Genomic DNA, 16,037 nt, shown 5'->3' with positions numbered 1-16,037 from the left:
TGTCTCAACCCTCATCAGTGGACTGCTGAAGGAGTCATAATTAGATAGCAATATTGGGAGGTGATAGAAGCTAAAAACTGGTGCCCATGGAGAGGAAGAGGGTCATCAAGGGCATGCTCTGGAAGATGTGCCTTGTCCCAGACCCTCGCTCTTGCTTCATTGCTTCCTGCCACATAACATAGGCAGCTCTCTTTTACTTTGTACTACCATGAGGAACTAACTACCTTCCCGCAGGCCCAGAAACCCAGGAGCAGTGAAAATTCCTGGGTCAGTGAGCCTAAACAAACCCTTCCTCTTTGAAGATACTTTCTCTCAGATATTTTTACAGCGATGCAACTACGACGAGCACAATTCTTGTAACTACAATCCTTGCAAATAGAGAGAGGGTAGAGAACAGAGCTTGTTGGGTTTTACATGTGAGTCGACATAGTGACCGTCAAACACAATTCACTGGAAAGAAGCTTGGGCACTAGAGATGATTCAGATATAGGCGTATGTAGTCAGAGATACTGGAGGAAGAATCTGGATGTTCACAGGGCATGGTGGTCATGGTGAAAGATTCAAGTCTGCAGTGCCAGATGTCAGGGACAGAGATGCTCCATCTGAATCACAAGGAAACTCCAGGATGCATTATGAGTACTGTCTTCCCAGGGGACTGGATGCTAAGTGAGCAACCTTTAGGCTCTCCCCTTGCTGTATGCCAGCCACCATGGCAAGTTTCTTTATGGATATGCCATGTGGGCAGCTTTGGATCCTACCTTTGGCATGGTGGCTTGCTGCTCACCCCTTTTAACACCTTGTGCCACTAACTGTAGACTGTGTCTTTCTTTGTGTCACTTCTTCCCGTAGTTCTGGACCCATCATCTTAGTTCTGATTTCTGCATCTCTTGTTTGGCTCCCAATTACAACTCAAATCTGATCTTTGTTCAAATAGTTTCCTTCTGTGTGTCTGCCTGGAGCTGATACTGTTTCACTGTGATTGGCTTTTATTGGGACAAAAAAAGAGTGACTGGGGATGGAACTGGAAAACTCAAGTTCACCTCTTGAAGTGCTTCAAAGAGACACTTGAAAAAGTCTTCTTCCCATGTGTTTCTGTTCAAAAGGCATCAGCCCCATTGTAGAGGCAGTTATTTCCAAAGAGCCAAGAGCTGAACCAGGGACCCACAAGCAACCTAGGGGTAGACAGAGGCTCCTGCTGACACACATGCCTAAGAGGCCTCTTCCCTTCTTCTCAACTCAGAAAGACAGCCCAAGCAAGAACATGTGAGCAAGACAAGGCAGTACTGTGGAGATTGTGTCCAGGGTGAGGGTTCGAATCCCATGGGGGTCTGCTGTGTTGTAGCTGTGTGACCTTAACACATCCCCTCAAAGTTCTACAGTGTCCTTCCTCATTGGCAACATAAAGTAAATCATGCAAACAAAGTGTGAGAGGAAAAAAAATCACAAATACTAAGGTCAAAGAATTGAAACCCAGACATCTGTCCTGAGGTGGGAATGGGCCTGGTGGTATATGTGAAGAGGAGTGCTTCTCTGCTGCTGATGCAATGCAGCCCATGTCGTAAAGTGTGAAGGGCACCTGGCCAGTGACGCAGTCCTGTCATCTAGCTATTTGGAAGACTGAGGCAAGGAGATTGCCAGTTCATGAACTTTCTGGGTTACAGGAGTTTAAGGCCAGTCTGACCCGAGCTCATGAGAAAAAACATGGAGGGGCCCTTGGCATATAGCTCAATAGTAGAGTGCTTGCCCACCTTGCCTAAAGCCTTGCACTCAATCTCTAGTACTGAAACAAAACAAAACAATATGGTGGGTAGATGGGGATAGACCAGTGACTGTCGATCAGAGCCGGGCTGTTTATGAAGATCAGGACTGGCTCTGGTACTCAGTATCTCACAACTGAGGGGTTCTGAGGTGAAGTGAGCCTGTGGATGGAGGACAGGCATCACCCAGAGGTGCACATTCTGATACACATAGGACTTTGGCCTTGTCCACACTGCTGCTTTAAGGACTTTGGCTCCTCGAGTAAGCAGAGGCTGCCTTTGGGGCCAAGTCATGGGTTCCCTGGAGGGGAGTGGGGTGCCGTCAGAGGGGACACTGTGTTACTATGCCAGTGGCAACTATTGCCAAAAAGAACAGTCAAGAAGCTAGCTAGCCCTTCTTCTGTTTAATGCTGTCCAGTGATATTCTTTGGGACTGGCTGGTTGGACTGAAGAAGCCTTGCTGGGGTCTTAGGGTTTTCACATGGACAAAATGGGGTTGCTTAGGTATTTTGTGCTTACATTTGAGAGAATTTGACTGCATTTTGTGCCCCCGGCTAGTGAATCACTTACATTTGTGAAGTGATTAGCGGGCTGCCTGGCCCATTTTAAGACTCTATAAAAGACGGCTCCTTATTATTGAGCACACGTGCCTTAGCAGCCAAGAGCACAGAACAGTACTTCTTGGCAGTTAGAGCTCCCTAAGGAGAGGGCGGGCCTTAGAAGTCAGAGAAGAGAATGGAATCATTTAGCTGACACACACCCGGATCCTCCTTGGAATCTTCCACCCACAGAAGTCTGACCCAATTTGTTGGGCTCTTCTCCTGAGACCCCCTGGTTTGCGCACTAAATCCAAACCTCCATAATAGGCTGTGGCTAAGAAAAGGGGAACAGAACTTGCCCCACCCGCCTTAAACCTCACCTCATCTCCTCCCTGGGGCCAGGAGGCTGCAGTTTTTGCCTGGTGGGCAGTAAAGACCTTCCTGTGGATGGAGAAACAGCCAGAGGACTTTTAGAACTTTCAAACATAGGATTCTAGGCCATTTCTTTTAAAGTGGGGGTTCACATTAATTGTTTAAGTCAGGTTGGGTTGGAACCAACAGTGATTTGCAGCCTGGAGCTCCTTATCTTTCTGGAGAGCCATCTGTCCCCTACAGGAATGGAAGGCTAAGTGCTGAAGCCATCTTGAATGTGGATTTTCATGTTGTCTGAGAGCTAGGAGAATGAGTTGTCTCCAGACAAGGTTCCCGGGGTGGGGGTGGCAGGTTTGGATGGTAGCCCAGGGCAGTGTTGAAAGCCAGCAGCTCTCACCAAGTCCAGCCGAGGCACAGATCTTTTCTTTTTCTTTCTTTTTTTTTTCCTTTTCTTTTTTGTTTGTGTTTTTATAGTTTTGTTTTTCAAGACAGGGTTTCTTGTGTAGCCCTGGCTGTCCTGGAACTCACTCTGTAGACCAGGCTGGTCTCCAACTCAGAAATCCGCCTGCCTCTGCCTCCCAAGTGCTAGGATTAAAGGCATGCGCCACCACGCCCAGCCATAGATCTTTTTTATTCCCTGCCACAGGGCCTGTGGCACTAAAACAGAGCTTCTCTGGAACTGATGACAGACATATCTGTTTCCTCTGCTTATGGGAAACTGAGTGATCATAAGATGTGCTTTTGCCTTGATGGGAGCAAAGGGGGAACACAATGGAATACAAACTCTTTAATGCTTGTTAAAACTGAAGTAGGCAACAGGAAAAGGCCACATGCAGGGAGATGAGGCAAAGGTCAGAGGTAGGGAGAGTGAGAGGTGTCTGTGAGGCATAGACAAGTCCTCCGTAAGATACAGAAACCAGGGCTTGTAAACCACAATAACAAAGTGTCTACTGTGTTCATGGGGACCATTTTCCTTTGCTATCAGCAAGATCTATGCAGTGCCTTGTCACATCTAACCTTCAATAGGCTTTCCTATACCTCTACCTTCACAATGTTTACACTTAGGGAACTGGGTAGATGTAGGAAACTCGGGTCCCAGAAAGAGGTGACTTTCCCTGGGACACCAGATGACAAATGGGAAATGTTTTCTTATTCAGTGTGTCCTTTTCTTCTACTTCCCAAACCACTACATTGCATAGATCCTTTCTTCATAGGATTATTCCTTTCAGCATGGGATTGAGGTGAATGTAATTCTGCCCATATGCCTTACCATGCAGTGGCCATGTTATGACATGGCCAATGAGAGATTATTTATAAACAACGACGAGAGAGGAGTCAGGACCTCCCCCGACTGACCTATCATCTCGGTGGCTTCTCATTTCAGACATAAGCCTGTCAACTTCATATAGTTTAACATTCCAAATGTTCCAAAACCAACCCAGGTAGCCAAATTACTGCTCGAGTCATGCTAACTCCACCCATTACCCTATTCCCTTTCCACGCTCAACCTGCCAGCTGGCCAAAGACCACTCTGTCCTCGCCATTATGGTATCTTCTTCATGTAAAAGCCTAGATGGGCTGCCATGCCCTAGGAAGGATTCCCCAGCATCTCTCACGGGAAAGGCCTTTCACAGGTTACTATGTAACGTCATATCATTTTAAGACGTCTTTTGTGGGAAAGACACATCACACAACTTGAAGGATTTGTGGCTCATCTGGGTGATGAAAAGCACACTTGGAGACAGACTGAAGCTGGCAAGCCCCAGTTGGTCACCACTCGACACATTTTTGTAAGTTCACTCCAGTCAAGCACTCCCAATTCATCTTTTCTCTGTCGTCACTGCGTCCAGGGTGCCACAGGGCAAAATGCAACCTGAAAAGCCAGGTCTGGAAAGATACAAGTGGCTTAACATAAACGGCCTCTGTCAGTCGACATTTGGAAAAATTCCTAGAAAGTCTATGGAGTGTGTGTCAGCCGAAAAACATTTACTAAGCCCTGTTTCCCCCAATTTGATCCTCCCCAGGAACTTCTGCTGTAAGACACATCACTTTGGCTCACTCCGCTCTCCTGACCACACGTACACACACATACGCACATGTACAGCCCCTTTCAGCACCCCACTCAAGATCTTCTTTCTGCTTTAAGCTTATGATCTCCCATTCCTTACAAATGCTTTCTGCTCTTATTTTAGCACCACACAGTTTAGCTCTGCCTCTAAAGTGATTTAGAAGCACCGAGGTTGGCTTGACCTAGAGCCTATGGCCAGGCAAGCTAGGATATCTGCTGCCCTCCTATAGGACAAGTTGTTTCTGAGACCCAGTTCCCTGTGACAATCTATCACTTCTGACTAGAGATTGTTATAGCATCTCAGGTGCCACGAGATAACCCCTCTCTGCCTCTCCTCTTCATGGTCTTGGATGCCACACCCAGGGAGTTTACGTTCAAGAACTTTGAGATGTAATAATACATACATGTTTCCGAGATTTGAAAACACAAGGTCGAATAAATGTTTTCATCCTGATTCCTTGGTCACCACTTAGAGAATTATCTCCCCAAATAAGTCTGCCAGCCAGGAATAGCTGCATAAGACTTGGGGCAAGAAACAACTTCCATTGCATTAAACTGCTGAGATTTTTTTTTTCCCTCTGACCAAAACAGATAAATGAGACCGAGTATGATATCTGACCACTGTTTGCTATATGATGGAAAGGTTGCTCAACCCGCCCAGGTTCAGATTCTCCACTGATAGAGAATGATCAAGAGAGCTCAACTCTGCAGGTTGGGTGTGAGGAGTAAATATGGTGCTTCTGAAGTGTTCACAGTATTGTAGAGGCCAAATATCTTTTCTTTGTGTCATCCACGTAATGCATGTTTCTATATGGTAGTTTCCCACCTCACTCTTACTACTGGACTGCATGTGCTTTGAATAGTCATTCAATGTTGTCCACCTTCTGTAGATACCAGAGATCCTGGCACAAATCAGACAGGACCTCAGTACCTATTTACTGAGAAGACAAGCAGCGTGACATCTCCCTACTGCAGCCCACCCATCCAGTCACACAGCTTCCTTTGTTCTCTGTCACCTATGACCTTCTGCTCATCTAATGCTTCCTTTGCCTTCCCACAGATCAACACCTTTAGAGAGCATTTTTGTGTATGGCTTCTTCCCAGTGGGTGAGTAAAAGGGTGTGGTGTATCTACTTGGATGAAAGTGCCTTTGTGGTTTGTAACAAATGGATGGAAGCCAGGCCGGGGGGGGGGGGGCGTGGGGAGTTGATGACTGAGTTCTTGGAGGAGCACATGCTAGAGATGACCTTGTTTTATATTTTTATAAACGAGCTGCAGACATGAATTGGATGATGAAATCTCTAAGTTGGAAGATGTTGCTGAGCCCTCCTGCCCAGAATAAAAAGATCAAGTTGATGAGGATCAACCATCTCATCATCTTGGTATGCTGGAGTCTGAGGTATCATTTCAAGGCATTTTTAAGGAGAACACATATCCAGAGAATAAGAGTGAAGAAGGAATGAATGATGGGTTATTCTGTGTTGACTTCAGCCAACATAATGCCACTAATCTAAATGAAATCAGACTCTGTCCTCCACGGTTGGAGAGGCCCCCACAGCTCCTCTTCAGACTGACAGTTTTGACAGGACCTTTGCTTATATCTCCACCTCTTCTATAAAGGCTCTGAGAAAAAGCAAGCATAAAGATGCTGTGAGCACTCTGCTGATAGATGGAGAATAAATATCCTCCTGATAAAAAATTCTTTCCATGTGATTCAATTTAAAAAGTGTTTTAAGTGTGTAGACTTCATTTTAAACGACTGTCTGCGCACTAAACACAAGCACAAGCCGGCCACCAGGGAATCAGGCAATTACGAAGAGTAGAGTAATTAAAATCCATCTCTCCGGTCTAGGAGTATCTGCCATTTAAGGAGAGCTAGATCTCAGAGAGAACTTGTATACAGTTAGCGTGCATTCCAGTACCTCCTGGCCATTTTGCACCTTCGAACCTGTTTTTTTTTTTTTTTTTTGCAATATGAGAACTGGGAACAGGGAGAGGAGGCAGGCTGCGAGGCAGAACTGATGTTTTTGAGCATGAACTCTAGAGAGATGCTGGATAAGAAGCATAACAAAAACTGTGCTGTCTAAAGACAGGGCAGGGCACACCAGAGCACTGGTTCAGGGTACTTCAAATTGGGATTTAAGGTATGCAAATGGCAGGCTCTGTGTCACGGTCTGATTGGCTGTAGGTTCACTGGCATGTTGTCGATGTTAGAAATTCAGACCCCCAGGCCTAATGTCAGAGCTGTCTTTGCCCATTAAAATCTGTCCCAGGAGTCTTGAACACAGACAGACAAATTGAGCTGTGAATGTTCCAGGATTTGGTGCCTATAAGCAGGCACTCATTAAACATTTACTCTTTATCACTGGCTGGTTAAGGACACACATAAAATTGAAAATAGAACTCTCTTTGGGGAGTTATTTCATGCATGTAATAGCATTTAAAGGTTCTTGGGATGGGTATTTCTGTATTGTGCCGTTTTAGTCATCTATAGCCACATGATTGAGTGTTCTCGCTCAATGCATACACGAACGTTCCTTTCCCGGCTCTCAGTTGGCAATGGCAGCCTCCTTTTCTGTACTTCTTGATTTGCTTTGTATTTTTATATGTGGTTTGCTGAATCAGAAAACTTCCTGGGAGGCATATTAAAGTTTACATTTTATAATAGAATGCATTGCCAAACCATTCTGTAATTTATACATTTCAAAATGGAACCACTGGGGCCAGGATGGGTGGTAGCCTGGCCTGTGCCCCATCATGCAACTTGTACACTCTTAGTAGAAGCTGGTGGCTGAGAAAGAAAGCATTTGTTCTCTCTCTAGAGAACTGCCCACTTCGAAGAAGCTGCATGGTATTTCTAAGGTTCATATTTTAGAAGGTTTCTTTGACATTTTTGCTATGGACAGACTTCATGTTGAAGACGTTGGCTTCATGCAAATAAACCAGTATGGAGACAAAACTTTCTCACAGTGGCAAGTATGAGAGGAAGCTTGGAGTTGGTTAGAGTCCAGACAAGTACCCAGCAATGTCTACAAAAAACTCACTGCTGCCTGCGAGTTGTCAGCTAAGTCCAGTGAAGTTACAGGACAGGAGATGTCACATTTTACTATGTGATAGCATGAAGTCCCATAGATTACAGTGGTAGTGGAAAAGGGGGGCATATGAGTTACCTAGAACAGTATTCCCTTGACTGCCAGATTCTCATTAAGGCTCTGAGTCTTCAGAGTAGTGGTTTACAGTCAGGGCTGCACACTTAAGTCACCTAGAAAACTCCTAAGACTGGTCCTGGCTGGACTACAGACCCAGATTCTGAATTGGTGGGTTAGGGATACAACCTAGATCCAACAGAGCCATGGTGGTTCTTATGTGCAGCCAAGGTAGAAATCCATTAGTGTGTGGATTCTTCCTGGTAAAACGGTAGAGATGTGTGTATGCCTTTATTAGAATAATCAACAATATGTATCAAAATGTTTCCAGATAACATTTGTATCAAATTCCCAGACTTTCAGAGGCTTAAGGCAATGAACTTGATTTCTTGTGGGAAGGACTGCATGTTTTTATTCATTGTTTTCAGACAGACATGGAAAGAGTATATGTCATTTCCTCTAAGATCCTCTTGGTAAGTGTCTTGGCACATAGCCCCAAACCTTTTGTTGACCTCTGGTCTTTCTGTGGGTTCTGAAGAAAGAAGCAGAGTTGGTGACTATCTACTTAGTTTCTGCTACAGATCAATGATGTGGAAATATTTAAAACACTTTTCATTTGTTATCTATAAACCCCTAGATTAAGGCCATGTCTTAGTGTTTCAATATCAATGTTCAATATTAGTCTTATATCGCAATTTCGTCCTATGCTTACAGAGGCAATAATATTCTAAAGGACATTTTGGTTATAATTTTAGCAGGAACTGACAGGATCTAATTTTACAAACAAATTCACAGCTTTCTGTGCAGATCACCACAGTATTATGTGGGGGAGATAGGGAAGAATGGGTTTGTGATTTGGTGATTACCGATGTGCAAGGTGAATGTGCCATGGTCTCTTGCATGTTGTCTCCGAGGGCTGTGAAACTGAGATTTATAACACAGACTCTTTAGGTCTCAAGTGTTATGTGTACTTTCTACCTTGACAGATTTCTACATTGCACCAACATACCTTGCTTTAGTCATTCACCCTTTGTCTCCAGCAGTGATTGGGTACATGCTGCGCTGTTGAAGATAAAGAAGGGTGTTTGAGTCTCATCTCAACCTCTGTGTGGTCAGAGACCTTTGGCAAGACCCTCAGACTTGTGTACCAGTAAATATCCAAGCAGAGATGGGAATCAGAGAAGCATAGATTACATGGCTTAAATTAAGGAAAAAATATGTATAGGGGGTAATAAATATGGCAGATAATATAGAGAGGGTGATGCAGTTACCACTAGTTACCAGACTCAGAAACACAAAGGAGTCGCTCCCAGCCCCTCAGAAGGTCAAATAACTCTCATGTACTTTCTTTGTAGGTCAAAAAATCATGGTCTCTGGGGAGAAAGTCTTGTTAATGATCAATGGAGAGCATTGAGAATGGTGGGCAGGGCTTCCTGTTTCTTCCAGTAGGTGTGAGGTCTGTGTGTCTGTGTGTCTGTGTGGGTGGACAACAGACAGAACCTGGAGACATTGTTTCCTGGGATGTTGTAGCACAGACTTTGGCTTCATCTAGGAATTCATGATGCCTGCAAATGACCCTGGAGCAGTCAGCCCACAAGAACACAGGAAGCAACAGGCCAGAAAGGGGCCTGTCCCCTGTTGGTGTCTGCAGCCCTGAGGCCTGATCTTGGGACCACCCGAGAGAAGCACAGAACACACCCAAAAAGGATGGTCTCAGTGTGGTGGAAAACAGCAAGGTATAGAAAAGCCCCTCAATGCTGGGTTTGTGTGGTTAGGAAAACACCCAGTTCTGACAAATTAAGATCCCATTAATCCTTTCTGACAGCTTTGGCTTTCTTTTCCAGGGTCCAGCTCACCATGTAGACACAACTCCACAAGTCTGTGACCCCTTTCTGTCAGTGTCTGGGAGAGTGGATGTTTTCAAATATCTCCATTTCCAGGCCCCCAAAGTTTCATCATTTAGGTTCAACTTAATTCTCCCCAAGCGAGTATTTTAGGGTGAAGAGGAACCGGATCTCTTCATAGCTCTGCAAGTCCCAGCACAGCTGCAGGGAGTAGGTCAGGTGGGGATGGAAGTCAGGCAGGAAGTGCTGACTGAGGACTCCCCTGCCAAATGCCTCGCCTCTGCAGTACTTAACCTTGAACCCGAGTTCTTGTCTGCATTGGAGAAATACTGAGAAGCCTTGGTGACTTCTAGCTGACACTGTAACCAATCCCAGGGGTCCAAGAAGAATCCAGGGTGCTGAATACTTTTTTGAAATATGAATAGTCACAGGGGTCTAAAATAATAATGGCTAATGAGCCAGCATGAATCACAACTTACCTGCTAGCACTGGATTCAACTGGCAGAGAGGATACACCTTCCACTTGCCAACAATCAAGTGGCCCTTCCATGCATGTGCAAAGGTTGAGGGTGCAAACGCTATAAAAGGATGGCATGACTTCTTTTTTAAAGAAAATGAAATTGGATTCATTAGCAAATAGTTGAAATAACAGATTTTGCAGTGTTGCCAGGTCCTGAGGTGTCAAATGTCCCAAACAACATGCCTACGAGGATGTGTGTCTGAAAGTCAATCTTTCTAGTGGTATTGATCTCCTACCCTTTAAAAACAATGTCCTTAAGCCAGTGAATAACCATGTTTCTAATATGTATCTAAAAACTGCAGTTGAAGTTGGAATAAAGTCCATGGTTGTGGACAAAGCTGACCTGTTATTTGAAAATCCCAGCTGTTTATAGGTATGGACATATTTATATTATCAACCCAATTGTCCCTTTTTTTTTTTTTTTTTTTTTGGCCCATCTCATTTACAAGCATGATTTCTGAAGTGAAACAGTATTTGTAATGGCAGCATCCAAAGCAATTTTGGCTAAGTACAATTTGTTGCACAACAAAAATGTAGCTGTTTATGCAAGTTTAAACACTTCACAAGGGCAGCTGAGTTCACTTGAATGCTACTTACAGAATAATTATTGGCAAATGAAACGGGCTGTGGGGGAGATGGGGTATTTTCAAGCTTCTGCATGGTTTAGAGTGCAAACTCTTTGACTATCAAAAGTAAAATGGAAAGGTATAAGACAATTGAAAGGTGCAGGTTGAAAGCCTGGGAGAGGAAGGGGTTTTACAAGAGAATATTTACAAGTGGAACAATGAGACAAACGTTGTGTTACCGTCAGAAACTTGGAAAATATGCTGTTCAACACTGCTGGCTCTGGGATAAATAAAATCCAGATTTAGACTATTAGAAATATCAAAGTGGTCTACCACGTGCCAACTCCATTTTCTTCTGTTGTTTGTCATAAAGAAAATCTATTATTGAATGAACTATTGTTCTGGTTATATTATCAAAGGCGTTTTCCTTATGAAATCCATAGTTTGCCAGATGTGATCAATCCTTCCCTAGCACGTTTCTTACACTTCCATCACTGGGTGATAGGAGCAGTATTAAAAGGAGATTCTGGGTTGTATTTTAACCTCCAGCTTAAGGCACCAATTCCACTCATCCTTGCCTCATCTCTGCTGAGCAACAACTATGGCCAACATTCTTCTGGCTGGCAAAACCAGAGATTAAAAAACAACCCAGAAATCAAAACCCAGACAAACCAACCAACAAACAAAAACAAGAGACTCTAGGATATCCACAGGCATTAAATGGATACCGGTGCCCCTGTCTAACCTAGCTGAACTCAGCACTCTGCAAGGAAGCCCATCCTCACCATAGGTAGCCTTCTCATTAAGGAGGTATGTGTTAAACTGAGCCTTTCAGCACTTGACACTAGTTGTGTCTTCTGGGAAAGCATAGCTCATAGCCTACTCCAAGGCTTTAGCATACAGCTCCCATGAGTTTGAGAGGACTTTCCCATGTCTTGGAAAATTCCACTCTTGACCTCCCTTCATGTAACAAAATTAATTCATCTTATTTTCACTACCACAATTTTGCTGGCCTGGGGAAGTTAAGTTGTTCTTTTTCTTCTATTAACTAAATGAGCTTAACAGTTAAATATTGAATGTTGCATTTAAAATAAACCACCATTTTTCAAGTTAGGACATTTGAAAACCAAGAGATGCAACATTCAGTTGGATTCAATTCAATCAGCTCTCTGTAATTAGTCTAGCACTGACCAGCAACAGATGTTCAGGGGAAAGGATGGAACACCTTGCCAATGCTGTGTACTTGAGAGGAGAAGGAGCATGAAGTTCAGCCACTAGAAGAGAATGACTGGATTTTATATCTGCGAGTTCTTAAATCTGGGAGTTTAAAATCCCCAGGACTAACTAGGTCACATTTTAGAAATGATGCTGTAATCTAAGTGTTTTCCTAGGAAAGTCAGATAACCAACCAAGCATCAGCAATCGGTAATCACCATTAAGGGACTAACTGAAGATGCGATTTCTTCTCCTAGTGCTTACATTACACATACACAGAAGCCACAGATAACAAACCAAGGATACTTTAAACCCAGGAGACTTTATTTCACCTCCAGAAAGGCCCCTCCAGCCTCAATCCACACAAGAACACAAAACCAAGGTGTAAACTAAAATGGGGAGGGAGGGGAGGATCACTTTATTGTGACATCATGACATTAACCCCTTGTTGACAGGAATGACTGAGAGTGATTTTGGCGTATTGCACATGCTGTGTGATGGAGGATGCGGTGGTGATCCTCTGGTGGCTGAGGCTGTTTCCTTGTCCTCCCCAACCTCAGTGCACAAGTGGGCCAGTCTCAGAGAATCCACTACCATTTGGTGTAGATGTTTAACAAGTCTTTGGTCTTAATAAGCACCATTACAAACCCTCACATTAAGGGCTTTATTATTGTAGTTTATAAATGTTTCAATGATAAAAATAGCACGTTACAGTGTACACACACTTAATTTACATGTACTGCACCATACTCATAAGTGAGATAAGCTACTGAACTAACTTTGGTTGATTGAAATGAAGTATTTGAACTGAGTACTTGGCAATTTGGTTCCTAACTTGTGTCTTTATTACAGTGCATCAATAAATCTATTTTGAGAATTTACTAGCACCAAACAGACAACATAAACCTACTGCTTGCACTCGGAGAAGCAAAGTTTCAAGATCTGAAGACCAACGCAGAACAGTCCATCAGATGGAAGCATGTTTCTGTGCGGAGGCTGGAAAGATAGCCCATCGGCGTGAATGGCCAACCTCAGCGGATATTCATGTCCCAGTTTTCAGGAATCAATACGCATGACAGGGTAGCTGAGCTACTCACGAGAAGCCTGAGAAAGTGGTTGGTTGAACTAGGATCATCACTGTACCTGGATGTTGCCATTCAAGAGTGGTGCTCATTTATACAGATCGACTCGGTGAACGATTGTACCATGATGTGAAGGTTCTGGCTTGGGGAAAATATAATTCTACCTGCCTAAAGTTGCTTTTTCATTTAATTATTTGGTCTCTGGATGGTGAATTAATGCAGCAAGATCTGAATTTTCATCTTCAGGTTATCGCCCAGTTCACCACTGAGGTAGTCTTTGTCATATCTGTCTTCTAACTGGTTAAGTTCTTTCTTTTTATAAAGTGGGGTGCTGCTGATTTGTAAGGAGTAGGTCCCAGCCACCGGCTTCTTCTTCGTGAAGTGGAGGTAGCTGACCCCTTCTTTCTGGTTGATTTTAAAGAAGCCATCTTCATTTCCAGATTCAATCAAGTATCTGTTGTGGTTCATCAGAGTTGTGAGGGCCGGCAGGAGCTCTAGGATTCGGACCTTGTTATTGACATGGGAAATATTGAAAGCAAAGCTAGCCGGCTTCTCCACATCCCAGCTGGCGAGGCTCACGTTGGCTTCCATCTCAGACCCGTCCTAGAAAGACACATGGAAATGGGTTAAATCCCACTAAGTATGTCCTTTAGTTCTCATGCTAAAGAAAAGGCCACTCAAGTCTCAAGCCCAACACAGTTTTCAGTTCATGCAGTATGTTAAGTTGAAAAGACACACTCTAGTAGGCACTTTGCCTAAGCCACAGATGTATTCTCAAAAATATAAATAGATGGCAGGAAGCCAGGTTGTACTGGGGGAGAGTCTCTCAGTGGGTCTCAAAGTGTGGTCCCCGAACCAGCAGCCTGGCATGGCTGGAAACCATTAGACATGCAAATTCCTGTCACCTCCCAGACCCCTGGGATTAGAATTCCTGGGGCTTTTCCCAGCACATCATTCTAACAAGCCTACCAGGTGACTCAGACACAGTGATTTTTTTTTTTTAAAGCTTGCTTCATAGGTTTGTTTTCTTTTCCCAAACCACAGCAGGTGGGTTGTAGGACGAATGCTCAGACTCAGAACACAGCTATTTCAAGTTTGTTCACTGACAGGAAACCAACTCTTCTAAAGGACACACCTATGGACATACTTCCCGGCTGTGGTGAGCTGCTAACGTTTCACTGAGCTTTCTGCTTGCCTCTCTGGGACCTCGTGGACTAGATGCTCCCAGCCTGGAGCCAGAGATCTGGGTGAATGAATGCATTCCTGACTTTACATAGCATCCTATGTCCCTGTCAATCTAGTCCTCCTCCCTCCCCCAAGCCTTATGGCTCATTCCCTGGAAGGAGCTCTTTCTACACCTTGGCCTCCGCGTGGGGAGCACCACAAATGCATGCCATTCTGCCCACTTGCTATCCTTGACTGCAGACCTTGTCCTGTCTGCAGACACCGGGTAGGCGTTTGACTTTCTTCTTGGTGAGACGGAGGAAATGAGCAAGAGCATGAAACCTGTTAAACTGCCGCTCTCAAGAGGCAGCCAAAATAAATAAATATAATAAAACAAACCCCAAACTCCATGGCCTCTTGTACAATACTGCTAGAGCCAGGAGAATGACTGGGCTTTCTGTCTGGGGAGACTGTTCACTCTTGGAGGTGTCCTTGGAAGAAAGCATAGAAGCCTCAGGGCCCTTAGGTATCTGCAGACAAGGAGACCCTGATATACCTGGATGTCGGAGGTATCCGTTTCATTCGTGCTTCTTCGTTTCCGGCCTCGTTTTGGGTAGCCGTTGATCTTACACTCGTAGCAGGCCTCTGGGGACAGTGAGTTGTCGTCCATCTCGCTGCTGGCAGGTGGCTCTGGGCCGCCTCGGCCCATGCCCATTCCAGAAACACAATGCCTACCACAGAAAGGAGCACAAGGCAGCTTCGGTCAGATCCAGCAGCTCTGATGTTCAGCCTCCCTACTGATAACAGACTGCCCACTGGACAGTCATCTGCTTCTAACAGTCACACCAGTGCCCAGGTGTTTAGCTCCTGATACCCAGTGCCTGGAGTACAGTTCTTTCTCTCAACATACCGCTTTGCATACTTCTTTGCCCCTTCATCTCCCAGCCAAACATCTGCAGTGCTCATGCAGGGAGGGGACAGACATACTGAAAACTGAAGACCAAGGATGAGTGAGATCATGTGACTTAATAGGTCCTCTCTTTTATGAATCTTTTTTATGAATCTCTTTTATGAACCTGGGAGTACGGAAGGTCCCCCCACCAGCTGTCCCTCTAGGAGTCAGCAGTGAGTGGGCAGGTGGGCCATATCTGGGACCTCTTTCTTGGACAACATATTTCTTCCTCTGCTGTGGCCTTGATTTTTATGTTTTAATTTTTAAGATCAGCATATAGGATGTCAGCTAGCATTATGGCATAGTTGGGCATAGTATGTTTTGGTGACTTTCTTTCTCCCGTGTCTTCCACCTTCCTGCTGCCACCTCTGTTCCTGCCACCCCTCCACCCCAGTCTTCTCTTTTTTTATATCCTGATGTTGTTTTTTATGTTCTGTGTCCATAGCCTAACCATTGCCTTCTCCATCACTTCTGCCCCCTGCTGGCTCAAATGTGATTCCTCAGGTCCTTAAGGCTCACTTCACTCCAATGCTGCCATCATCCCTCCCTAATCCCTGTTCTCAGCAATCACTTCTATTTGACAGCTTACTCTAGCTGATGTTACTGAGGTAGAAAGGGAAGTCCACGCAGTGTCTGTGGGTTGATATGGGTCCATGCTGTAAGATGTACGACACATTCTTATAGACAGCATGGGTCAGAGCAGAGCTTGCCCAACTGTGGGAAACAGTTTAACTTCAAGTCATTTCAAACCACTAAGGCCATTGGAGTTGACTCATCTGAAGGCGGATAAACAAACCCAAGCCCTAGAGAGA

At 44.5% G+C, this 16,037-nt stretch overlaps 1 protein-coding gene across 1 annotated transcript in view; it reads right to left on the bottom strand.

Moving 5' to 3' along the window:
* Positions 1-12,330: 12,330 nt before the first annotated feature.
* Positions 12,331-16,037, bottom strand: part of Fbn1 (fibrillin 1) — a 208,934-nt gene continuing 205,227 nt past the window's right edge. Inside the window, exons 64-65 of the mRNA XM_021156745.2 lie at positions 14,830-15,004; positions 12,331-13,712 (exon numbers count right to left, since the gene is read on the bottom strand). Coding sequence (XP_021012404.1) covers positions 13,323-13,712; positions 14,830-15,004 — 565 coding nt within the window. The 3' untranslated portion in view covers positions 12,331-13,322. The remainder of the gene's footprint in view (positions 13,713-14,829; positions 15,005-16,037) is intronic.

This window comes from Mus caroli, unplaced genomic scaffold, assembly GCF_978045245.1.
Source record: "Mus caroli unplaced genomic scaffold, Mus_caroli_1 scaffold_2, whole genome shotgun sequence".
Lineage (NCBI taxonomy): Eukaryota > Metazoa > Chordata > Mammalia > Rodentia > Muridae > Mus > Mus caroli.
This window is presented reverse-complemented; position numbering and strand designations above follow the sequence as displayed.